Source organism: Urocampus carinirostris, chromosome 16 (assembly GCF_059441175.1).
Source record: "Urocampus carinirostris isolate Australia breed hairy pipefish chromosome 16, RoL_Ucar_1.0, whole genome shotgun sequence".
NCBI classification, from domain to species: Eukaryota; Metazoa; Chordata; class Actinopteri; order Syngnathiformes; family Syngnathidae; genus Urocampus; species Urocampus carinirostris.
The window spans coordinates 14,956,529-14,981,912 of NC_142364.1; the positions used below are offsets into that span (position 1 = coordinate 14,956,529).

The 25,384-nt window shown below is 42.5% G+C and overlaps 1 protein-coding gene across 2 annotated transcripts in view; it reads right to left on the minus strand.

The window, feature by feature from the left end:
- pik3r1 (phosphoinositide-3-kinase, regulatory subunit 1 (alpha)) overlaps positions 1–25,384 on the minus strand; it is a 37,121-nt gene continuing 11,737 nt past the window's right edge. Inside the window, exons 3-15 of one of the 2 annotated variants that reach the window (XM_088320124.1) lie at positions 22,169–22,261; positions 21,979–22,053; positions 21,647–21,778; positions 20,176–20,377; positions 18,730–18,812; positions 7,184–7,385; positions 6,927–7,107; positions 6,726–6,851; positions 6,502–6,644; positions 5,445–5,621; positions 5,287–5,361; positions 5,038–5,208; positions 1–4,014 (exon numbers count right to left, since the gene is read on the minus strand). In XM_088320124.1, coding sequence (XP_088176250.1) covers positions 3,825–4,014; positions 5,038–5,208; positions 5,287–5,361; positions 5,445–5,621; positions 6,502–6,644; positions 6,726–6,851; positions 6,927–7,107; positions 7,184–7,385; positions 18,730–18,812; positions 20,176–20,377; positions 21,647–21,778; positions 21,979–22,053; positions 22,169–22,261 — 1,850 coding nt within the window. In that variant the 3' untranslated portion in view covers positions 1–3,824. Of the gene's footprint in view, positions 4,015–5,037; positions 5,209–5,286; positions 5,362–5,444; positions 5,622–6,501; positions 6,645–6,725; positions 6,852–6,926; positions 7,108–7,183; positions 7,386–15,181; positions 15,409–18,729; positions 18,813–20,175; positions 20,378–21,646; positions 21,779–21,978; positions 22,054–22,168; positions 22,262–25,384 lie in introns of those variants that run through there. The other variant, XM_088320125.1, reaches the window with a different exon arrangement.

Here is a 25,384-nt window from a genome sequence, read left to right on the forward strand (position 1 = left end):
TTTTGTTTTCTTCAAAAGCAAAGTTTATTTTTTGTAACGGAGCCCAATACAGCTTTTCCGAGCAACACCGGTAAACTGTCGAGCCAATCGGCCCGTCGTATTCGGGACTTGGCGCAAAACAACAATTCCGTTTCCGTCATCGTACCGGAGGTGAAAAGGACAATTCTGGATCTCCATCAGAAAAGAAAAAAATAGACATCATTATACATCATCATGAAAAGGACATCAGCAGTTTTTTTGAAATCGATGTCACGTGTGACACATCTAGTAGCCTTGAGGAAGTTTTTTTTTCTTTTCTTGGTTAAAAAAAAATATTCAAACATAAAAAAAAAACAAAAAAAAAACAACGTACACCTTCTACAGTTAGATCGCGATTTGGCCTTTCTTACGAAGAATGTCGATTTTAGTTGGTTTCTCGACGGTGCCTTGCAAAAGCATTGCCCCCCGAAGAACTTTGTTGCCATAGTTCAGGCTTCCGACTTATAGGTAAAAAAAAAAACAACTTCAAAATATTTTCTAAGAATCAACAAAAGCGTGAAAAAAAAAAAACCACATCCAAGATGGAAAGTTGGTGTTGCGAAAATATTGGCCCCCTTTGAGTCAATACTTTGTACGAACCCATTTTGCTTCGTCTCCAAACATTATTTTTTGCCCATTCTTCCTTACAAAACCAGCTCTTTAAGGTTTGATGGGGATGGTTTGTGCACAGCATTTTTCAGATCATTCCACAAATCCACTATAAGATTGAGGTCTGGACTTTGGCTGGGCAATTCTAACTTTGATTTTGTCAGTTTTAAACCATTCCATTGTAAAAAAAAATGTATGTTTAGAGTCCGTGTCCTGTTGCAAGGTGAACCTATGCCCCATTTTCAGGTCTCTTCCAGACTCCAACATATTATCTGTCGGAATCTTCCTGTATTTAGCTCTATCTGTTTTCTAACGATCTTCAAAAACCCTGCTCAAGAAGGAAAACCCATAGCCTGATGCTGCCACCACCATGTTTGACAGTGGGGGTGATGTTTTCAGGGTGATGTGACGTGTTACTCTTATGTCAAACACAATGCTTATTCCAAAAAGTTCACTTTTGGTCTTATCTGACCAGAGGACTTTGTTCTATACGTTTTTTGTGTCTTCCATGACATGTATCCAATTCCTGCTTTGAACTTTTCCAAAACTTTATCCCGGACCTGGTGGGTGGGTTCTTTGGTCTTCATAATGCTTTATAAAGCAGTGTGTTTGTCTTTGTTAGTCATTAAGGTCAGCATTGGATCGTTCAGAAGTCATCGATGCACTTCTAGAGTGAGTCGGTTGAGCTGGGGCCAATATTTTTGCAACACTAACTCTTCAGTTTTGTCGTTGTGAAATGCTTTTGATTCCTAGAAAACATTATCAGTTGTTTAGCTTTCAGTTTGGAGCCTGAAAAGTGGCAAAACGACAATACTTTCGCTAGGTACCGTATCTCTGCCAGTGACATATCGTGATAGGGAAGTCGGTTGCTTGGATCCCACCATTCACTGAGGTGTGTCTTGGGCAAATACAGCCTGTTGGCGCCCATCAGTAGATGGCAGAGGATTTGTAAACAATTCAATGACTCAACGCCTCACAGCGCCTCCTAATTTTCAACTATTGGTATAAAGCCTCTAAAAATCAAAAGATTTGGATGGGTGGGGGGGAATAATCTGGCGAATATTTCTCACTCGAAGTGAGCTGCGTCTAAATTTGAGAATCGTTCCTAAAGCTAAATGCTAATAACGTTAGCGTGGGAAACGGAAGGTGAAATGAGCCGGGTGTACATATTTCATTTTCTGATACAGAAAAATACAAAAGTGAGTGAATCATGAATGTTCCTTCTGATTTGCCACTTTTTCATGTAGGGGGACGGATATATTTCTATTTTTATATATATATATATATATATTTCTATATATAGACTTTTGTTATATGAAAATAAATCTATACTGTGGTGTTCGACTGAGATCGGTTCCGGAGGTTCTGCCTGAGAACGTGAGCGGTTTGAAGAGAACGCGCAATTTCGTAAAACATCTCCTTCCTTCCCCCCATCTCGTTAAAACTCTTTCGTCGTAAATATCGACTGTTCTCACGGTCGCCGTGAGCGTGGTTTTCGAAAAAACAACCCAAAAAATGAAACAAAATGGAACGGTAGGTTTGAACGTTAAAACTACCGTTTGTGGATATTTACACAAGCTTATATCGAGGTTTGCAACAGAGTGTGGACAAACAATTGCATAGCAGATCGAGAACCGGAACAAAACAAAAATCTACTTTTTTTTTCTTTTTTGCTTTGGTGCGCTCGGTTCATAGTTTCACCGTCTCCTCCTGCAAAAAAAAAAAAAAAATCAAAGTCCATAGGACTCGTCCGAAAGGAAAAACAAAAAAAAAACGGTTGAAAAAGTGCCATTATGCTACATTGATCAGCTGATCCGCGGCTGCGAGTACCAGCGAGTACCTCCGCTCACACAAAATGTGTGAGATGGCACACACACGCATGCTTTGTTTTCATCAGTTTTGGTCACAGACTCAATCTCACATACTGGCGCGGGTGAGAGGACGTTTGAGAAGTAAATCAGACTTGCTCTCACATATAACCTCGAACTGTTACACGTGCACAGCTATACTCCAACACTCGCTACTGTACTCTCTCACACACACTATTCTACCTGTATACACACAGTTCTATACTCTCATGCGCACACTTACATACAACTATGCTCTCACACACACACACCATTATACTACTATTGACTTTCACACAGACTACTATACTCCAACACTACCATTACTTCACACACACTAATAACATTCAGTGTTGTTGCACACTGATCAAACTAGAGATGCTCCCAGTATAGTAGTATGTGTGAGAGTATAGTAGTATATGTGAGAGTACAATAATGCGTGTGTGACAGTATAGTAGTGTGTATATGAGTAACATATGTGATTATAGTGGTGTGTTTAAAAGAGTATAATGGTATGTGTGAGATAGTAGTGTGTGTGTGTATGAGAGTATAGTAGTAATGTGAGTATAATAGTGTGTATGATAGTATGTAAAAGTATAGAAATGTTTGCGCATGAGTATGACTGTCTGCATGGGAGTATAGTTGTTCAAGTGGGAAAGTATGTTATATGAGAGGGCAAGTGTGATTTACCATATACTCGTGTATAACGCAGTTTTTGAATGAAAAAAAAAATCTGTATTTTTGTTTCCCAGCTCAAACGAAGCATTGTAGGTCACAAATATTATATCGCAAAGGGATTCGAACCAGGACCGCGGCGGCGAGAGAGCCGGGTCTAAATGCGGCCATCATTAAATGAAAAACTGCCGCGATACGGGTTCGAATCCGATGCCCAAATACGGTAAAGTACTACCGTAAGGAGCGAGCACTTTTGAGTTCTTTTTTTTTGGGGTTGTGCGTTCTACGCATATACATATGGTGCTTCTCAAAGGGCCTCTCACACACACGCGCCTTCACGCTCTCGAAACCCGACGAAGTCGCACATTACCAAACTCACTCACGCTCGGCCGCATGCGCGCATGAAAGGGGCGTTACTCGATTCCCGTCGGGGCCGCTAAAGAGTCCGCGAGCACCGTTTCGGAAAAAGGCCTCAGAGTGTCCTTGGGCGGGTCGGCTCCGTCCCACGCACGGAAACAAAGGAAAAGAAAGATCGGAGAATGTACATTCAGACTCGTCAGGCAGTCACTGAAAAGGTTCCAGGCGTCCATTTTTGTCGTTGGACGGACCCGCCCTCCTTTTTCTGGCGGTCCGCCGCCGAGGCCTCCTTTTAGCACCGGGTGGCCCCCTGGTGGCCTACCGCCTCTGCTGCGCGTAGACGGGGTAGGCGAGCGTCACATTCAGAGAGTCGTTGTGCTGCACCAGCGAGGTGTGCTGGTAATGGAGGACCAGTTCCTTCAGGGAGCCGTAGAGGTTGTACGGCTCGGCGAAACCGAAGCCGGACGGCGTCTTGTTGATGACGCAGTGCTTCACTTCGCCGTCCACGCTGCACGGGGGAGAATGGATTCGTGTTGGATTTCCAAATGTAAAAAGAATGGATTTGTTGTTCCGCAAAATGTAAGGTGCCACTGAAGGCTATAGACAAGGGCTGTAAATAACTATTCTAGTGGTCAGCCACTTTTGAAACTATTGGTCCAGGGATGTCAAATTCATTTTAGCTCGGGGGCCACATGGTGAAAAAAACCCTTCTCACAGGTGCAGAGAGAGAGAGAGTGAAATAGAGACAGAAAGAGAGAAAAAAAGAGAAGGACATAAAAAGACGAGAGAAAGCGAAAGAAAAAAACAGAGAGAAAGAAAGAAGGAAAGGTAGCGAGAGAGAGAGAAAAAGAGAGACATAGATAAAGATAGAGAGAGAGAAAGAAAGAATGAGAGAGATAAAAAAAAGAGCAAGAGATAAATAAAAAGAGCGAGAAGAAAAAAGAAAGATTAAAAGAAAAAAAAATCGGAGCAAGAGAAACAAAGAGTAAGAATGAAAGAAAGTGACAGAGAAAAATAAAGACAGAACAAAAGAGTAAAAGAAAGCCAGAGAAAAAAAAAGAATGAGAGAGAATGAAAGACAGACAGACAAAGAGCGAAAAAGGAAAGAGTGAGAGCGAGAAAGAGAACAAAAGAGAACGGAAGAGAAAAGGCGAGAGACGTGAGGACAAGAGGGCCGATCAAAAAACCTGGAAAGTTACAAAGAATGCCTTGTTATAAAAACCAGATGACATGACAGGATTCATGTGAAGTGTTTTGATTGACTTAAGGGACCGAGATAAGGCTTGGCTTTTTCCTGACAGCCCTTTTTTTCCTTCCGTTTTGTCAACTGTTTTTCAATCTTGAATGCATTAGAACCTTGAATATGACGATCAGTGGAAAAAAAATACAAACGGCAATCCAAAAAAAACATGTCTGGTGACAATAGTCGACAATAAACTCCATTGTCGACTATTTCCAGACTGGTTTTCCGTCGACGGCCTCGACTAATTGTTGCGACCCTACTATAGATTGAAGGTGTCAGAATACGTACACGACGCTGCAGGCGTAGCAGCCGGCCTTGCTGCTCTCGCGCACCAGGAATGTTCCGTCGCGCTTGCCCTGGAGAAGCGCCTCGGCCTGCAGCCGGTTGATGTTGCCCAACTTCCAGGAGCGCTCGTCGTGATGGGGAAGGTCTTCGTCGTCGTCCACCATCGAATATTGACTGTTAGGAGAAGCGAGTGAACGCGTAAGACTCTGCACGCTTGCGAGGGGATTTTCCAGGCCGGGATTCGGCGCTTACTCTTCGGTGTTGTCGTTCTTGATTCCCAGCCACTCGTTGAGCTTCTTCTGCCGGACGCCCTTTTGGGTCAACCACCTGGAAGGAGCAACGGACGACATTTGGACCTCGGTTCCGCTTTTTCTCCAAAGCGATCGTGTTGTAGTTACGGGATCACTTACAAGAGGTACTGGTCTCGGGTCTTGCGCAGCTGGATGAGATCTGGCTTGATGCTGTTCATCCGTTTGTCGATCTCTCGATAGTCAGCCGCCTGCTTCTTCAGGTCCTCCTCCAAGCGGCTTTTGCTGTCCACGATCTCGCTAATCCTGGACTTGAGCTTTTCGTAGTTGCCCATGATCCTGAGAGCAAGAAGGAGCTCTTTTTAGTGATGTTGGCCCGTCACTATGTACTCGAGGAGCATTTATCAACAATGATGCTAAAATTCAACTCAAATGGCCCAGTTCTTTAACATAAAAGCTAATCCTAATGAGAGTTCCTCAAATCGATCGCATTCTACGTTGTGGATGCTGATGCTAGCAACTTCCAAATCAAAGTCATTCCTGCTACAGACTACCTGGTGAAACGAAAGGAAGGAAAGTTAAGTACTAAGCGATTAAGTTAATGCTAACCCTACCCGCTTTCTCTCATCTTGAAATCACCCTGTATGTCTCACTTGATAGCTAATCTTAATAATGGTTTCTCGATGAGTGGACCAAGTTGTAACATCTATGCTAGCGACTCTCAAATCAAAATCTCTCCAGTCCGTGAAAGCTAACGCTACAGACTTTCCGATGAAACAAAAGGAGGGAATGTTGCGTACTAAACGATGATGCTAATGCTCATAACTTTCCCTCAACCCGAAATCACCCAGTCCATTAACGTAATAGCCAATTCTAATAATAGTTTCTGAATCTGAACTCGCTCCACTCTGCAGATGCTTATGCTGACAATTTCAAAGTCAAAATCCCTCCAGTCCATGAATGCTTGTGCCGCAGACTTCCAGGTGAAACAAAAGGAATGTTGAGTACTAAATAATGATGCTAATGCTAACGTTAACCACTTCTTTTGAACTCAAAATCGCCTAGTCCGTGTAACGTGAAAGTTAATCCTAAAAATGGTTTCCCAAGTCGAACACGCTCCACTGTGTAGATGCAAACGCAGAATATAACAACTTTCAAATTAAAACCACTCCAGTCCGCGATTGCTAATGCTAAAGACTTCCTGGCGAAAGTTGCCTACCTTTGGATTTCCTTGTCGTTGCCCTCTCTTCTGAACTTCTCAATGTATTCTTTGCTGTAGCGCTCCTGCGTTTGACATTGCTCCTCAAAGATTTTGATGGTTTCGTTGAACGCTTCGATGGCTGTCCTTTTCATTTGGATTTCCTAAACAGAAACAAGGAAAAGTTGAGTGGGACGTGTACAGTCACATCAATCATACAATCCCGACCTACTGCGTAGGCTTACCTGCGAGGTTCTGGTGTACTCCTCGTATAAACGGTCGTACTCCTTGTTCTTCTCCTGGTACTGCTGATGATACTCGCACAACTTCCTGCCCACGGCTTCAATGTTGTCCTCCTTCACAACTTGATCCTGGGTGGACATTACACGACGTCAAGCTCTGCGACGCAGAATCAGGAGAGTGGTAGAGGCACTGGGCTAACGTACCTGCTGGTGTTTTGAGACCGGGTAGAGCAGCTTGACGTCCAATTTAGGGTTGTACTGTGCCAGAGACTCGTTGCGGTAGTGGTTGATGAGCTCCACCACAGAGCTGAAGGTGAGGGGGTCCGAAAAGCCGTACTTGCCGTCACGGTGGAATATCTTGATGAGCTTGTTGTTGCCGCCTTTTCTGTGAATTGCAATGGCGGGGGGAAATCAAGACTAAACCGTAGCCAGGTACAACCAATGAAGAAATCTTTTCTTACCTCAGCGTTAGCGTGTAGTCGCCGTGCATCTTGGTAGAAGCGTCGCGCACCAGAAACGTACCGTCCGCCGTGTCCCGCAGCTTCTCGTTGACCTCCTCACGGGAGATTTCCCCCCAGTACCATTCGGCGTCCTGTAGCGCCATGCTGTTGTTTTGAACGTTGTTAGAAACGGGGACGGGCTTGGGCGGTTTGGGCGGTAGAGCTGCAAAGGGGACGGACACGGGAGGTTAGCATCAAAAAGATTTTGGTGGGCTGCTCTGTCGCTGGGCTGTGATCAAAAACGTTGGTCATCGGATTTGCTTGGCCACGAAGCTAGCAAATTAAAGTTTCAATACATATTCCTACAGTGAGAATAGTGTAATGTACCCGGATCCTGCCTCCTGGGAAAAACATAAAGGACTCTTGTCACCCAGGTAAACAACTATTTGACCTGGTGCCCTCTGTGAGGTGCTACAGGTCTCTAATACAGTTTTTGCAACCACTGTGCCGCGGCAAAGTTCGACAATTATCCAATTTGTGTGCTTGTGCGGTTTAGCGAAAGCTATCTTTCATTTGGATTTACTTTTACCAGAGATAAAACGTCACACCGACTGGTGTTGTTTGCCGTGATTTCTTTCAATAAAAGAAATGCCGTGGCTCAAAAGAGGCTGCAAAAACTGCCTTAAAACCATGAGAAACAGGCACAGAGACTGTTTTCTTTCCCTGGGCCATCACTTCCCTAAACAAGCACACAAAACTGAATACATGATTTTTTGTTTGATTCATCAGAAAAAAATATCCTGTTTTCAAACTAGGCAAATATTTATATTTTATATTTACATATTTTAACATATACCTAAATAGTAACTTAATCAACAAGTATTTTTGGGTTTATTTATTTGTAAAGCACATTCATAAACTCCCAACATATTACATTTTACAATATTTTAATGTAAATGCAAATATTGCATGCATTTCTGACCGTTTCTTTCCCTGGGCCATCACCACCCTAAACAAGCACGCAAAACTGAATACATAATTTTGTTGCTGCAAGATGTTATTGCACTACTTTTCATTGCACAACTGTTCCAATTTTTTAATTGCACTGCAGTGGTCAGCACATTCACCTAAACACGTGAAAGGTCCCCGGTTTGAGACCGGGTGGAAACATTTGTTGGCCTGGAGAGGGATGGGGGCCACCAAGCTGTACTTGCCCAAGACACACCACAGGAAATGGTGTCCGTACAACCCTAGTGGTTAAGGGATCTATAACTTACTCCAGCCTCTAAGCACTATGCTGCAAATATATCTGCATATTTACCCTATCAGTCTTTTATTTTTCTCTTTAAAGTCTTTATAATCTAGTTACATACAATAATTTGCCATGTTGATATCAATCACAATAAAGACAAACGTATGAAATCAATTTTCATCTGAAGAAACCAGACAGCAGGATTGAGGGGTGCTCAAGTTACGTCCTTGCTTAACGACAGCCGTTGACATAAACAAATATACGTGAGCCAAAATGTGAAATGGGTGTGGTCTGTCAGTAGCCCAAGCCAACACGGTCGTTAAATTATAATTTCGGAAAGTATCTCAGAGATTTACAAAAATAACAATCATAAAACCCATTACGTAAGAAGCTTACTTTTTCCGAGTGAGGATTTTTAAACTGTTGTGCAAACTAGATCGTGGTCACCTGGAAGTTTAACATGTATGTTTGGTAAAACGAGGACTTTGTCACATGTAGTGAACATACCCCTGTCAAACATTATGAACTGGAGACCCGATCCAGATGGAAGCAACTGGAAAACGACCGTAGGCGTTTTTTTTCATTTGGTTGGGGGCAACCATTTCGAAAGAGCGAGTTTCACGGCGCTCTTACGTCACTGAGACACGATGTACTTTGAGAGACTACAAATGCATACAAATGAGCCGTTTCTGCGCCGGGGCGCCATCCTTGAAGGTCCTCCGTCAAAGACGTCAACGCCAGGGAAGCGGGACCGACGACGAGCGAGCCGCTCGATGCGTGAGAATCAATTTCATTGAGAAAAGCCGCCGCTGAAGCCGCAAGGGCGCTCGCGATTTCATTGGCGGAACATTCCTGAGTCTAATTTTTGGAGTGGCGCGTTGCGTGCGGCGTTCGGGCAACAGCTGGCGAGCGCGACGGAGATTGCGTGCGACCTGTTGGTAACATTGTGAACGGCGGAAATAATCTTAAATCTGCGAGGGAGCCTCTCGCGCGTTGACAGTTTCACGGGCTGAGCTAAAGGTACCGTGCTATTTTTACCCAGCCTTTGCGGTGGGGGCAGAGGTGGGAGTCAGTTTCCTGCTGCTGCACAGAACTAAAGCATGCACGCCAATTTGATATTTTTCTTCATTAAAATCCAGTTCCTGCATTTCTTATTCATCCCCTAAGTCATGTGTAACCCTGGGCCGATTTCCAGTCTGCTTGTGTCACCAAAACTTTAATTAGTTGTACGCAATGACAACTTTAAACATTTAGAATGAAATTTCCAGAGGGGGGTGGGCAAACAGTCAGACGCACATCACAGTCATGCAAAAAAAAAAAAGTCTCAAGAAGCTAACCATATGCGCTACAGCAGGCATATCGAAGATAAGGCCCGGGATCCCGACCTGGCTCTTTGGAAGATTCAATCCGGCTCGCCATAAATTTATAAGTGTGACCAAAAAAAAACAAGTGTCTAGCTGTTTTTTTATCATAAGTTGCGATTATTTTAAAATAAATGCAGACCAAATGCTCCCTCAGACCATTCAGGGCAGTAAATGTGTTAACGAGGTGACGAGTTAGTAACAGGAAATAGACATTCGCAAAGTGATGTGTCCATCTAGAACAGGGGTGCTCACATTTTTTAATTGCCAATGTTTTTGCTCCTGTAAGAAATAAGTATCACTGTACTGCTGTAGTGCAGTTTGATTAATCAGGGAAAATATTACCCTTTTCTCAAACTAGGCAAATACTTATATTTGTGGTTTAAGCGACATTTTAACATATACCTAAATAGTAATTTCATCAACAGTATTTTATGGTTTATTTATTTGTAAAGCATATTCATAAACTCCCAAAATAATACATTTTACAGTATATTAATGTAAATGCAAATATTACATTTCTTTTGGAATCTTAATGCATCATAAGCAAAAAATTCAAAAGAATGTAATAAATACATGTCATCTTACACGAAAAAAAAAATGGAGTTCTCCAATTTGCTACTGCTTATGTCTATGCTGAAATGTTGCATTTGACTGCTAGATTGCAGTATGTCCCAACAAAAACTATGCACTCAATACTTTCCCGCGATCTACCAGTACTTCCACAGTGATCCACCGGTAGAACGCAATTTATGCATTGAGCACCCCTGATCTAGAAATATGGCGCAGACTTCAACCCCAGGTGTTGCATACCTGGCGAATGGATTTGGGTTCCGAGAGCGGCCGGATCTCTATGGCATTGAGGGGGATGGGCCACGGACTAAGGTGGGACATGGCTGCTATCGGGTTTGGGGAAGAGACGAGGCCAAAACGACGAGGCCAAAACGACGACGCGCTTCGATGGAACGCGACGCCCCGAGCCTCCACAGAACCCTACCAGCTTAGGTTTGTATATAGTGGTGAATTGGTTCAGGTGTGAAACTGCATTCACTCAACTGATTAAACAATTCAGTTAACGCATTCAGTGCCAAGCATGAAAATCATTATTTTCCATTATTTGTGAGTAAAAGGGTCATGCTTAGAATAAAATCCCGTGTCATCCGTGATTATAGTATGTAGAGTAAGCTAAATAAGTAAGCTGAATCATAAAGCATAATACTGAAAAACAAAGAAACATTTCGAGTTGAAATTGTTTCACTGATCCGGCCCGCCTGAGATGAGAAAGTCTGGATCTGGCCCCAAAGCCAAACCGAGTATGATATCCCTGCGCTACAGTGTAAAATCACAAAGGGAGAAAGACGATATCCATTAAAGAGATCCTGCACGGTAACGCGTTACATCACTCACCGCAGCCAATCAGGCGGGAGCTGTGTCACCGGGTGCTCCGGCATCTTTCATTTCCCGGCGGCATGAAGTCATCCCGAAAGCCCCTCCCCGTGTTGCCCCTCTCGCTTTGATTCCAAACCAAAAAGCACAGAAGAGGATCATTAAATGACTCCTAAAATGTTCCGGGCGTCGTGCGGTAAAGAGAGCTTGCGTGCGTCTGTCATCCTTCTCCTCCTCCGGCTACCTCACGCTCTTCCTCCTTGTCATCCTCTCTCCCTCCCTCCCTCGCTCGCTTGCTGGCTCGCTCTCGTCCCCTCCCCTTTACGTGGCGACCAGCACATAAAGAACGGGGGTGGGTGGACCGATCCAAACATCGACACTCAGCAAGCACTTGGATCGGATCAATACTAGTGCCCAAGGATTGGTACTTGATACTATTTTTCTATCTATCCAAAATTTCATTATTTGAATAGAAGAGGAAATTAAAAATGTGTTGTTTTAAAAAAAAAAAGTGGTTCATTGATTAATCAAAAAAGTAATCGACTAAATAATGTATTAAAATAATCATAAGTTGCAGCCTTACTCTAGAAAAAAACAACAAGCTGCAATAAAAAATGTAAAAATGTTACAGTTCCTGAGAAAAACATGTAAATCTGTTGTCACTATGACAACAGAGCAAAAAGGGCTTGTTTATTACATTGCTGATTTTTTTGGGGGTTTCTCTCTGTAACTGGCGTAGTAGTAGAAGTATTTTATTTTTATACTAAATCAAGGTGTTTGGAATGTATTGTTACACTATTTGCACTTTCTTATTTCAAAATATTGTGCAATGGATAGTATAGTTGACATGTTGACATGGTTATATTTGTGTTTTCGTTACATTGCTGCCTTTATATTTAATTCTCTTGGTTTTCATTGTGACACAGGCGTAATAAAATGTTTTTACTTTTTATACTGTTCAATTGGATGTGTTTTTAGTGCCAAAAATCTTTGTTCTGGGTTTATAGTAAATAAACACAAAGGGGAAAGTTCAATTATTCAATTATCATGACAATTCCAAGCAAAAACTATCTGTATCGATTGCTACAACTGTTTACTTAAATCGAATGGATACTAAAATTACTAGTATCACCCGCTCCTGACATAAAGCCAAGCTAGCTGTGCATGTCCACAAAACCGGCTCAAATCCCCTCCCTGTAACCCGGGGCTCCAAAATACGCTCGTAATCCCGCGGCGTGACACGGATAACCGCCTCCATTTCCTGAGCGCTGCGAAAATAGACGCAGCTTCTTGGAAAGGTGGAAAGGCTCAAGCGGAATGCAGCCAGGTCATGAAAGGGGAGTGCAGTGTGCTGAAATAAGCGTCTGAAAATGTGCCCCGGGTGAGGCAGAAGGGCAAACCTATCCAAGATTCACATTTGGTAACATTTGGAGATTAACAATGGTACCCTCTTTATAAGAACTCCTCTGAACATGAGAATTTCTGTAAACGAGTTTTTTTTTTTTTAACAAAACTCTTGCTTGCTACACGTAGGAGAATCCAGGCTACCACTAACGACCGCTCACCGGCAGCATCAACCCAGTCCAGTTTGTGCATGCAAACTACTACTACAAAAAAAAAAAAAAACAGGAATAAAGGAACTGTACTGTAAAAAAATGTGTGTATATTCATTTAAAAGGTACAGTAACTTTAATCTTAATCATACAGTAATATTTATGTGTCATCAACAGTCTCAGTCTCATACCAGTCAACCTTGCCAATTACTCTCTTTATTAACATTTGTAAATTATCCTTTTTGAACAATGAAAAACCTTACACACACAACGCGGCACTTATCTACTCACAGCAGGACAAACTACGTAAAATACTGTCACAATACAAGCAATCTGCGATGACGTTTTTGGATGTCTTTTTCAAGTGACTGACTATTTAAACCAAAACGTGCAAGACGAAATCTCTCTCTTTTTCTAAATGTTCCCAAATAGAAATTTGCCATTCCGCATACACGACGTGAAATCATTAGAAGACGTTAATAATGGGGTAAAAACGTATAAATTGACAGGTGTAGCATAACTGTATACCTTGCACAAGCCCTGCTTCCTCTACATCATGTGTTTGCATTTGTTCTGGGCTCATAATTAACTCACAATATATTTCGTTGATATCATGTTATTCACCTTATTGTTGGATCTTCTTATGTTTAAATGCTATTCTATTATTGTTTTTAGTCATAAAGATGTGTTTTAAAACTATTTAGGTTAACATGGCTAAATTTTGGGAAGACGGGAGTGGACCAATTAGTTTTTAATCATTTCATATCTGGAGAATGTGCTTGTTACACGAGCAATTTCCGTTATAAGCACGACCCTGGACCAAATTAAGCTTTTAAGAAGAGGTACCACTGTATTAAATTACAATTTTGGGACGCACTGGAGAAAAATGACGGTGTGATCATTGTGAAATATAGGACGCAGCTTTTCCGACAAAGTATCCCATATTTTCCCGACAATAAGGCGCACATAAAAGTCTCGGGTTTTCTTCAAATTGTCCTATGTGTGACGTAAGGTGGTGGATGTAGCTAAAGACAGAAAGAGGCTGCTAAAGGAGAGAAGCGGGCATCACCGCAAAAGGATGAAGGTGGCCGGGTGTTTTTTTCACGCATCACCGTCACTCTTGATCCGTGACTATATGCGTGCCCAAAAGACAGCCAAAAAAGTGAAGCAAATGAACTCCGTGCGTGCTGTAATCCCGGGAGGCCTGACAGAGGAACTTCCACCGCTGGACATCGGTGCGAACCAGCCGTTCAAAGTGAGGCTGTGACGGATGACTGATGGACGAACACCACAGTATCACAAAGAGTGGAAGGCCACAATTTGCGAATGGATTGTCAACGCTTTGGCTAGAGTGTCTGCTGGGACTGTTGTTAGAGCTTTCGCAAAAGCCGGCATCGTTTCAGAGCACAGCAAGGAAAGAGACTCTCAAAGTGAGGAAAGTGAACCGTTGGATGGAGATTTAGCACAGCTGTTCGGGTCCGAAACAGAGGACTAGGGTTTTGATATGGAGAACAGGTAAAAAAAAAAACTCAGCTTTGTTCCAGTTTTTTCTTTTTCAAATTTGGTTTAACCTGCGTGTTTGATTTCATAATTAATACTTAAATAAACCACATGGAAAATCAGTTTTGCTCCCGCCGATTTTTTATTTAATTTGCACACACTATGCTTGTCTGTGTTGTTGTAAGGCGGATGCAGCACGAGCACCCGCGCCCAATAATCAGGTGCGCACTGTGTATGTGTTGAATACAGAAATTGAACCAGCTACAGAGACTTGCGCCTTTGACCACGGTGCGCTCTATGGTCTTGAAAATACACTAGGTTTTTACTGAATACTTGTCTAACGCCACAAATAATATGAGTAAAATATTTTTTAGCACAATGAAAAAAAAACACTGAGAAACAAAACTGTCTTAAGCAAACTGCAGCAGTACATCTAGTTGCAGAGCGTAGAACCCCAAATCAGAACATCATGAAAATGATTTCAGAATAGTTAATAGCACAACAGCGATACCGAGTCCGACTGAAACTGTTAACCTTTAACGTTTAGGTTGAAGTGCTGTTCATGAATTTTCCTCACATGGGAATACGAAAATTCACAACGATATTGGAATTTCAACGTTTTGAAAACGATGCTGCCAAATGGTTTTGAACAGCATTGAATGAAAACATTTAGAAACTGCGTTCTGATGCAAGTAGTGTCGGGATCATGAGCTAGAACAAAGCATTTTGAGATTAATTCCTTGACCAGGACGGAGCATTGAAAGCCATGCCATGGACTAGCACTAACCAAACGGAGAGCTTTTCTATCAGTAAATTATTTTCAGCTCTACTTCTTAGTTCAGTACGGTCTGTAAAGTTAGTGTTCCCTGAAAAATCATTTGTCTTGAGAATAATTACTGTCATTTGATCTATAATTGCAGTTCACTGGCACCAGTTGCCGGCTTCCCTATCTGATAAGTAAACTTACGTTGCAAGTTGTGCATCTCGCACTTGTTGCCGTGTTCCCTTTCCACTTGCATTGGAAAAAACAGTTACAATAGATCCAAGTTCAGTTCCGGGTCTCTTGAAGCATAGCGTAAGATTCCATGTGCTTCCTCGCTGCTAGCGTCCGGCTAATCTCTTGCGCGCGAGAGCAGGTGCGACATGCCGAACGTTGGGGCGCTAATGATTAGCCTCCTCGGTCGTGCGGCAAGCTGCGTGTGCGCGACGCCTTCTCGCTCTCTCTCGCACCCTCTCTCAGTCCACGCCCTCTCTCGATCTCTCGTGTGTTTGGAGAAGAGGAGGCAGCTTATGATTAACTTGCAAACTTTCAAATATTTGCTGAGCTGGACACTTTGAAAGGGTGGGGGTGGTTGAGGGCTGGCCACGGGAGGCGACTGGGGCTGAACAAGAGGCGCTCTGTGGCAGCTCGGCTTTCCAGCCAACCAAATCTAAGTGGGCCTTTTGTCGCTAGCCTAAAATAGACGGCCCGTCTCCGGGAGGAGGCATGCACGCACGCGTGAGCACACACGCCTTACACTTAAAAAATGTATAATATATGCGCGTGTCTAACACTTCCTGAGCACCTGAGCCTTTTGCCACTTGTTTTTTTTTTTTGCAAATAAACTTCTAATGTACAACCCCCACTCGCCTTTCCACGCGATTTTATTCTACCGTAATTTCCGGACTACAAGGCGCACCCAAAACCCTGAATAGGCCAGAAATTTGAACGTGCGCTTTATGATCCATGGTGCCTTATATGCAAACAAAATTAGAAATTGGGTTACCATATCTGACCAATTATTGATCAGTCGATAAATGTTATCGCTAACCACAATTGCATAACAATGGTGTCAACAGGGATCGAACCTGATAGAAATAGTAAAGGCATCAAATCCAGGCCACTAGGGACATGGATTGTTGTCTACTATTGCATAACATTAGATAGAAAGGTAATGGAACCTGGGTTGTGGCAGGGAGAAGGCTGAACCCTATCCACTAGACCACTAGATATACAGACAATACTTGAAAAGGCATTAGGGTCTTGTCTCATTATCACACTATTATTAGTCACAGTACCAGGTATCTTAGAGGGATGACAAAACAAAAAGTGATTAAAAATCGGTATAAACTAAGCATTGTTAGTACACCCAGCTATGCATTTGTTGATATCTTTCAGGGCAACTAAATCACTTCCCACAATATATTTTTCTTTATGCAGCTCAGAACGACCACATTACTTCCCATAATGTCTTTATGTTCAGTTAAGAATCTCGTGTGATTTATAAAGCCTTTGCGAGTCGGCTTATGCTATGCTGAATTAGTCCCTAATTTTTCCTGTACCACGGCCCGGTTTAATGTCTGACCATATTCTCCCGACGTGGCCCAACAATAACATCAACAATTGGCACTCTGACTATATATAGTGTGATGATAAGATAAAATCATGTGTCACCTGTATCCCTAGTGGGCTTATGGGTAGGATCCAGCGGGTAAGATGACTGTCACATTCAATCTTATTCAATTGTAATCACATATACATTCCACAAATACGTTTTTTTTATACTCTTTGTGCAACGCTAGCCCTTACTATAGTTATGATTCCAAGGCGCCTAATAGTCCTGTGAGCTTTATATATTAAAATAATATCACTAAAGACAATTTTATGGAGGCTTGCCTTATAATAAAAAATACGGTAATTTTAAAACTCTCATTCTTGAAATATGACTAAGAGAAGTAGACTGTTTTTTTAAATTACAGACGCTCCCCTACTTACGACCATTCAATTTACCTAAAACAGTAGATACGAACAATTTTTTCGAGATGTCGAAAAATATCCGGACATTGCTGTAAGTTAGATTTTGCATTGTGTGCACCCTTTTCCGAGTACAAGACATTACTGTAGTGCTTCTTTCCACTGGTGGCGCTGTGAGAGGTCACCCAGGATCCACCCCGAAGAAGAAATCCCACTTCTACTTCCTAGTTCGTGTGTAAACACACTGTACAACGTGTACTGTATGTTTAGCGCCCTAAGAACTTTGATGTTTTTAATTGTTCAATATCTCGTGCTTACGTTCAATATGGTTGGTGTAAAGTGTAAAGAGGAGGCGAGCCGTTTCTTTTGAAATGAAAATGGAATAAGAAAGCTTAATGCGGTTGAGAAAATCGTCAGAAAACTTTCTTTCGGCCACTTTTTACCACGGAGGAGGACATCTTGAAGCGCATCTTTCAAAACTGAGTTAAACTTAACTTTATTGATCTTTATAGAGCATATAATTTTATGATATGTTTATTTTTTAGTACAAAACAATACAGGTTACTTATACAAGCCTTAAACATACTTGTATAAAACTTAAACACACAAAATATAGTACTGAAGCAACTTACAGACACATTCAACTTACGAAAAAATGGTCCGGAACCTATCTCGTTCCTAAGTGGGGCAGCGTCTGTATAACATTATAACCGAACAGAGGGTTTGTGAATTACTGGACTGAAAATCAAAAACCTCTAACTCTATCACAAGACACAAACCCCAAAATGGTTACAACTAGCTCTGGAGGATGAAATTTCAAAGCAAAAATGGCTGAAACGTGTTGAAAACAAGCTTAGCATAGATAAACAAACAAAGCTCAAATTGTAAAAACATTCTAGTTGCCAACCCCCAAAGTCATCAAATGTGTTTTTCCATGCCACGAGCTATTACGAAAAACTAAAATTTCTGAGAATGCCGAGTCGTTCAATAACATCCTTTCACAGACCTCTTCAATCCTGGAAGTGACCAAAATGAGCCTAAAACAGCATCTTCGCATGCCATAACAACACACTTCCTGTGCCTTTTGAGGAGCAATTTCAAGGGGGGGACCCAATAAACACCCCGCTGATCGACACGTGCACCCCCTCATTGAGTATTCCTCCTCTCGTTCACCCAAATCGTGCTCCCGCAGGTGTAAATGAATGACAGCTGAGAGTGGTCTGTGCGCAAGGAGCAGCCTACATGCATAAATAGAGCCTGCAGGTAGTAAAACATCAACGGCAGCGCATTTAACGAGGGCTGTTAAAGCACCATTGTGCTGCACGACACGTACACACACACACGCGTGGTGCAAGGAAGCACACGCACGCAAAAAAGACAGGAAACCAGACTGCTCGAGACCACCAGAGTGAGTGTCAGCCTTCAAAACCCGTAGAAAGATGGCATTTTATCATTTTCTATTTCGGCATTACACAGTTGCAAACACACCTCAAATCATGGCGCTTGGAAATCCCCTTGCAGAACTTTGTTCTCGTCTAAAACCAGATGCCATCAACTTGCGTTATCGAGCTTTAATTGTGCACATCCTGCTCTACTTTTCACAACACATTACTCCCTGTGTAATAAAGCTTACCATCACAGCAGAAGTAAAGCTTACATTTGAAAAAACAATAAGTACCCTGGTCAATTCTGTAATTTTTTAAGCAAGTTCAACTGGATAAACTCAGCTTGTACAATCACCACACCTATTCATCTGCTCTTATGCCAAAAAGATCAATTACCTGGAGCAGCTTGACTTTCAGTCCATTCGGTGGCAACCAGAACCTCGATGATCCTGACATGAACGTCCAGGCTGGGCTCACAGCTGAAGAAGAAAATGGGGGGGGGGGGGGGGGGGGAACAAGAATTAAAGACAATGAAGCAGTCAGCAGTCACTCTAGCTGCTGTCTTGCCATTTCGTGTTTAGTAATGGTTGACTGCAGCCTGTGGAAAGCCAGTTAAGCTTAATTGTACTTTCACCTCGATGGTGAGACATTTCTTGGCACCAGAAGAACGACTAATGTTCAATGGTAAAACAACTGTGTCTCAAAAGTAGTGCCTTTTTTAATTTCAACTTTAAAAGACACCAGAAGAATTACTTTGGCTTACTAGTTGGACAACAGAACACACATTTGTTGAATCTTAAATGCTCTCATTGAACTTTGCTTGCTTCCGAAAAGGGACGAAGAAAGCTGATGTTAAAAATCAGTTTGGGCAGATACTTAAAGGCATCATTACTTGTGGCAGCACTCTTTAATAATACAATAATTGAAATTTGCCACCAATGTTTTGCAAAGAGAAAACGCCATGTTGCGATATTTAGGCCTTTCTAAAAAATACCTGTGTATTGGGGGAAATTTTACAGATAAAAACATAATTATTTGAATTATTGGTATCTGTAGTAGCTGTCTAAAAGAAAGTGTTATCAAGAAACCCTACTCCTGGTAATAATTAAGCAGAATACCTTTCTAGTTTTAGCAGTAATAGTATCACACAATTGTTAACTAGGGTACGAGGTGTAAAAATAAACAAATACTTTTCCACCCCAATAGAAATAAAATGGAAATTCTTTTGTCAGATCTTGCAAATTATGAGTAGTATGTTTATTATTTTACGATATTTTAACCTTCTTACAGGTGACAAAGGGTCTCATTAAAAAAATACAAATTAAATACCGTATTTTCGGCACTATAAGGCGCACCAGATTATATGGCGCACACCCAAAAATTGTCTATAGTGATATTTTATCCATATATAAAGGCGCATTGCACGATGAGACGCATGGAATTAAGACTACCGGGCTAGGAAAAGTGTTGTATTTGAGCATTGATTGACCAGTAGGAATATGCCACTGATCCCAATTGCATAACATTGGAGGCAACGAGAATCGAACCAGATGTATAAGACACTACCTTTCAGTCACAAAACCAAATTGTTGATTTGATTGATGGCGTGCAGGATGCCTACCGACCATTCACACAGCAGTTGCATTCCAAACAATCAGATATATATATAGGATTAAAGACCACATATAAAAGTGGCCTGGGTCTGGTGTGGAAAAAAAGAAATCGGATGTGTGCCGTTCAGACGGACTACAGGTCGCGATCGTGCAAAACAATCTGATTTTCCTGCAGTGTGAACCTAGCCTATGTGTGTGTGTCCCGCGTGGACCGAGTGACTCTGCCCACCTGGTACTCTGCTGCCTGAAGAAAACCGGACTGAAGATCTCGCCGAGCGCTCGAGCGCTCAACAGGTTTTTGCCGGCGCTCTGGCAGACGCGGGCCAAGTGGCGCAGCACGCATTGGAGGGCCAGCCAGTATTGGGGAGGCAAGGCGGGGCTGCTGGCGATGCGGCGCAGCTGTTGGGCACACTCATCCGGATTGGACACTTCTGCGTGGAGGAGGTGCGTTTAAGAAAAAAAAGAACAACAACACAAAAACAAGATGTGAGAACATAGCAACAGATTGTAACAAAATAACAGCGAGCAGGCCTGCGAAACACAGACGACATGGCTGACAAGAGGTCGGTTTGAGTCGCCATCAACCACATGTAGCCCGTTTCGGGCCGAAAGGCAGCCAGTGATGAAACATGGCTGAATTTAAACTGAAACAAAGCAAGGAAGTTGGCCGTGATCAAAATATTGGCACATTTTTAACACAGCAGACGAGATATTGCCTGGTTTGGGGATTGTCATATGTCCATTTGCCTCTTCATTTTTTAAATCGCTCAGATGCCATAAACATTGGAGTCAGTTCAGCGGTTTTGCTATGATTTCCTGGGAGCAGTGGGCTGACAATCAAGCCAAAGATATTGCTTTGCTGGGCGAGGTAAAATTGGGCCTAAGTAAAAAATCCAGCCCAACGAATGACCTTGATTTGCAGGACCGATTCAGAAGCAAATCCTAAATTTCTTATTTTATTTGAGAGGACGTGAGAGGAGATTTATGACAATTTATGACTGTCTTTTTGTAAGGAAATGTAAGTTAAACAAGACAGCATAAACATTTACATCTTTTACATTTCTGTGTCTGCAAGGGTTATTTCATTCGACAATTTTGAATTATTGACTTGAGTTGAAAGAAAAATTTTAAGGTCGCCTGCCATTTCGCTGGGTTGAAAATTGGGCCAAAAACCACAAAAGCAGTAGGTCCTTAAGAATCTAGCACGGCACTTTAAGAGAGAGAGAGCCAGAGACAAAGAAACAAAGATGGGTGAATGAGACAGGAAGAAGTTTTCAATTAAAATATTGTTTTTGAGTCTTGACAAGGGAACCGTTTATTCCGTGATTGTGTTGCATAATTACATCGTAATGGATCAAATTGAACATGCTAATGTTTTAGGGGAAAAAAGTCAAACAATACGACAAAACTGTTCCACTGCATCATGGGAGATAATCTTTGTCTAAACAAGGGATAGTCAGTACACAATGTAACAGCAGTGCAAGACGGCACACCGACAAGGCCGCGGATAAAGAATGATTCAGAACACTGAATGTTTATGCGAGGCAGCCAGAAGTTTAAACAGCTTGGAAACGTGTCTGGAAATCAAAGTGCGCCAGGGCGGTCGGGCGGTTTGCGCTCAAGAGTACTCAGTGTTCCGCACTGTTGTAAATGACGTAACAGCGTTTGCCTGCATGGGAGAAAAAGACACAAAATCTTACCTTTGGCAGTGTGCACCAACTGCGCATACACAGTGGTTGGAACGATGGGCTGGGGGAGGTCCTGCAGGTATCGGCGCAAGCCGTCGCACAGATCGCAAAGCTCCATCTGTTCCAGGTCAACAGAGGACGGATCTGCGAGAATGGAATATATGCAGTGAGGCTAGAGACCACGATAATTTTGTGTAGACATGAAGGTTTTCATGGCAATTTCTCAAACTTCATAACTAGATGCAGAGAAAACTGTGTTAGGAGCCAAGGTTTAGCACTTGGCATTGACTTTCTAACAGGAAACAAGCGATGTACTTTGAGAAAAAAATATTTAATCTGCTTACCAGACTCAAAATATTGCCGGACTTCATTACCACCCCCTGCCGTAAAAGTCCTGTACAATGTAGGGTTCTCCAAACCTGAAAAAACGAGAGCGAAGCGCACGCTTTGTTCAATGAGGAATCTATTATCTAGCGGCTTGTTTACATAATTCTAATAAGGACATGACAGCGCCGGCAGTCAAATCAAACACACCTTTTTTCTCGATGGCGTCGAGAAGACGGGCCAGGTGGGGCGGGGACGTCTCGGGAAGGGAAAACTGCTCCGTCAGGTCCAGCAGCCACATGCCTGCGAGGAATTTTTGAAAAAGTGATGGTTTCATATCGCAAGAAAAAAACTTAAGCTCAGCATCTCTTGACAGCGCAAAAACGACCATTACAGCCAAGAATCCCTAGTCACGCCTCTTAGAGATGAAAGCATTGAAGACAATTGCCACAAGCCTCGGAATGTTAGGCATGACTTTTCATGTGTGCATGTATTTTCACTTCAAAAATCGCCTGAAGTCAAATATGTTCAAAGGACTTCAAAGGTCTCAAGTAGGGTGGCATGTCAATTGGTACACTTTATTCTAGCAGCGCGCTGCGACTTTAAGCCGACAATTAAATAAAATGCCACTTTGGTCGGGCAGCTGCCGTGCTGACAAATGCGGTGAGGGTGGGGGAAAAAGTGAGCCGAGTGCGGTTAAAAGCAACGCGCAGGAAGCGCTGCGCTCTTTCTGGCAGGAAGTTGAAAACGCAGCCGGTGGAGTATTTTTTTCTTAAAAAAGAGCTCATTTACAAGCGTGTGGGGCACTAGGCAAATACATACGCTGTGATGTGAGGTAAGCCAGGTCCGCAGGTTTTTTTTTCCTCCTTTTAAGCTTTAGTACCAGGTGTGGACATGAAAGCCTCTTTCTGAAAGGCTCGACTGTCTTCGCTTTGCAAAAAGTCCAACAAACTATGAATGAAAGTCTTTCTTGAAACTGTATTTAGCTTTCAAAATCCCCCCCTCCCCTTTCCTTTTTTGAAACCGGCCAATTAAACGATGCAAGAGTTTAATCGGGCAAATAATGAAGCGCTTCATCCAAAGCCACTTCCCCTTTGCCCGCCATGTTGCGTGTGAAGAAAACTCTTTGCGGGTGCGCTTGAGCGCTCAGAAGTGCGTGTAGGACAAGTGCTCATCTGGAAGCCATTAAAGGGGTGACGGCCTTGGGGAGCTGGAGGGTGTTTCTTCATAAAAATGAGTGAACCAAAAGACAGAATCGAAACAATTCCTCTAAATAGAAGTGCGGACACAGTGACCTATCATCACACACGTTTATTCACCCCTTCCCTGAGCAGATATCCAACAGGAAGGGCATCTTTTCCCAGAAAGTCCTTCACAAGATGAAGTTATATTTGTAGCAACCACCAGCAGCGCCAAACCCTTTCCCAATCGCAGCCATAAAAATGATTGCAATATCTGAGCTTGCCTTTCATGAGATAGCGTTACGGACAAAGCAAAGTCTTTTGGCTTGCCGTGCCACGGCCTCGCGTAAATCGTAAATGTTGCCAGATTGAGTTGCTTCTCGGTACTGCAGACGCGCGGGACCTTTCTAAGGATTACTCAAAGTCGGGGGTTCAGACAACCCAGAGTAAATACAGAGAGATGGGATTATGGAACAACGTAAGACTGTCAATGTTGTACCTACTTAGTTATTTTTCAAATTCAGTTTGATTTCAAATAGGCCACCATAAATAATAATTTAATGAATACATTCCTTACGTTTAACTAGGAATCCGCAAAATATGTCTTTTAGACCAGTTCAAATTATTTATTATGGATTATGTGGCGCATATTTGTGTCACGGCCACTAGCATTAGTAGCTAGTATTGCCAATGCAGCCCCAAGCATTGGCGGTCTGTCTTGTCTACGCAGAAAAGGACAACAATGTGGCCTCTAGCATTAGCATTGCTCAAACAACGCTAGCATTAACAGCAATTAGTAGGTCAGATTTAGATAAATAGGCTTATTGCAGTTTTACTGATTCATCAGCAAAATGTTGACTATTGAAAAAAGAAACCCTGTTGGTTGATCGCCAAGTAAAACAATTTTTTTGTCATTTATTTTTTTGAATTATGAATCAATGCATATCTGGCGTCACATTTGATCCTAATCTGTCCTTTCAGTTACACATTAAGAATATTACTAGAACAGATTTTTTTCATTCTTCGCAACATTGTAACGATTCGCCTTATGCTTTCCAGTCTGATGATATTATAATTTATGCTTTTGTTTTCCTAGCCCTCATTTAGGTTTTAGATCAGTGTAATAGTAGTCTGTACAGCCCTTTGAGACTTCTTGTGATTAAGGGCTATACAAATAAACATGACTTAACGCATAGGGTTGGATAGCCACGACCTATTTAATGACAGGAACGTTATCAGATGCACTGCCAATGAATGGCAGCAGCATTTGAAAAATGACCATGTGACAATGTCATATAAATTTAGCACCATCATTGTGCCATAACGATTTATTTCTATATTAGACAGAAACAGTATTATACTTTTTAAATATTTTGCAAGGTATCAAATATAATTGAGTGCATTTTTTATGTGAACACTTTATATAGTGAGATGCCAGAGGTTTTATTCAGTTCTATTCAAACACTTCTTCAGTCAAGACAGGCAGCACGAAAGGGACTTTCCGTAACAGGCAAGAATGCCCAGACAGATGGCGAGGTCAACCCGTCTGCAGATAATTTCAGACCTTGAAGAAATGCGTCTAAACAAGACCTCCGATAATGGAAGCCGTCTCCGTGCAAAAGTGCTAAAGAGAAAACTGGGGCCCCCCCTGGACAGGTCCGTGCACGTCCCAGTGGTTGATAGAGCTCGGGCCCGGGACGGCATTTCACAGCTGCGGCTTGGGGTGGTTCACGCCGTATTTGAACCGGGCGAACTTCGGACTGCGTGGGCAAGACAGGGCCCGGGCACTACTAAAGATAGCCTGCGTTTAGTATAAATATAGAGGAGCCGCTCAAGTGACCGCCATTTTCGGGTTATAATGTTTCTTCTCGTCTGGGGAAGCGAGGCGGCGACAGCCGACCAATGGCAAAACCTCACGTGGGGTGGTGAAAAGAAGTACATATTTTGCAGAACATGCAACAGGGAGTTTGGACGAAGCTGCCCGGATACATTCCACACCCTGGTGAGAAGAGGAATGGAGGAAACGGCTCACTCTGCAGGCCCGGGCAGGCAATGCGGGCAAGCAGGAGCCGGCCAACGAGAGTCCAGTGGTAGCTCTTTGTAGAAGCCCCACTAAACACAAGAATTTCTGTATACATTTTTTAAACATAAGGCTTGTTCGTTATAAGAAGGAAAATCCAGTTCACGACCAGTCCCAGAGGCTACCACTAGAGACCGCCCACTGCACGTACCTGCTTTCCACCAA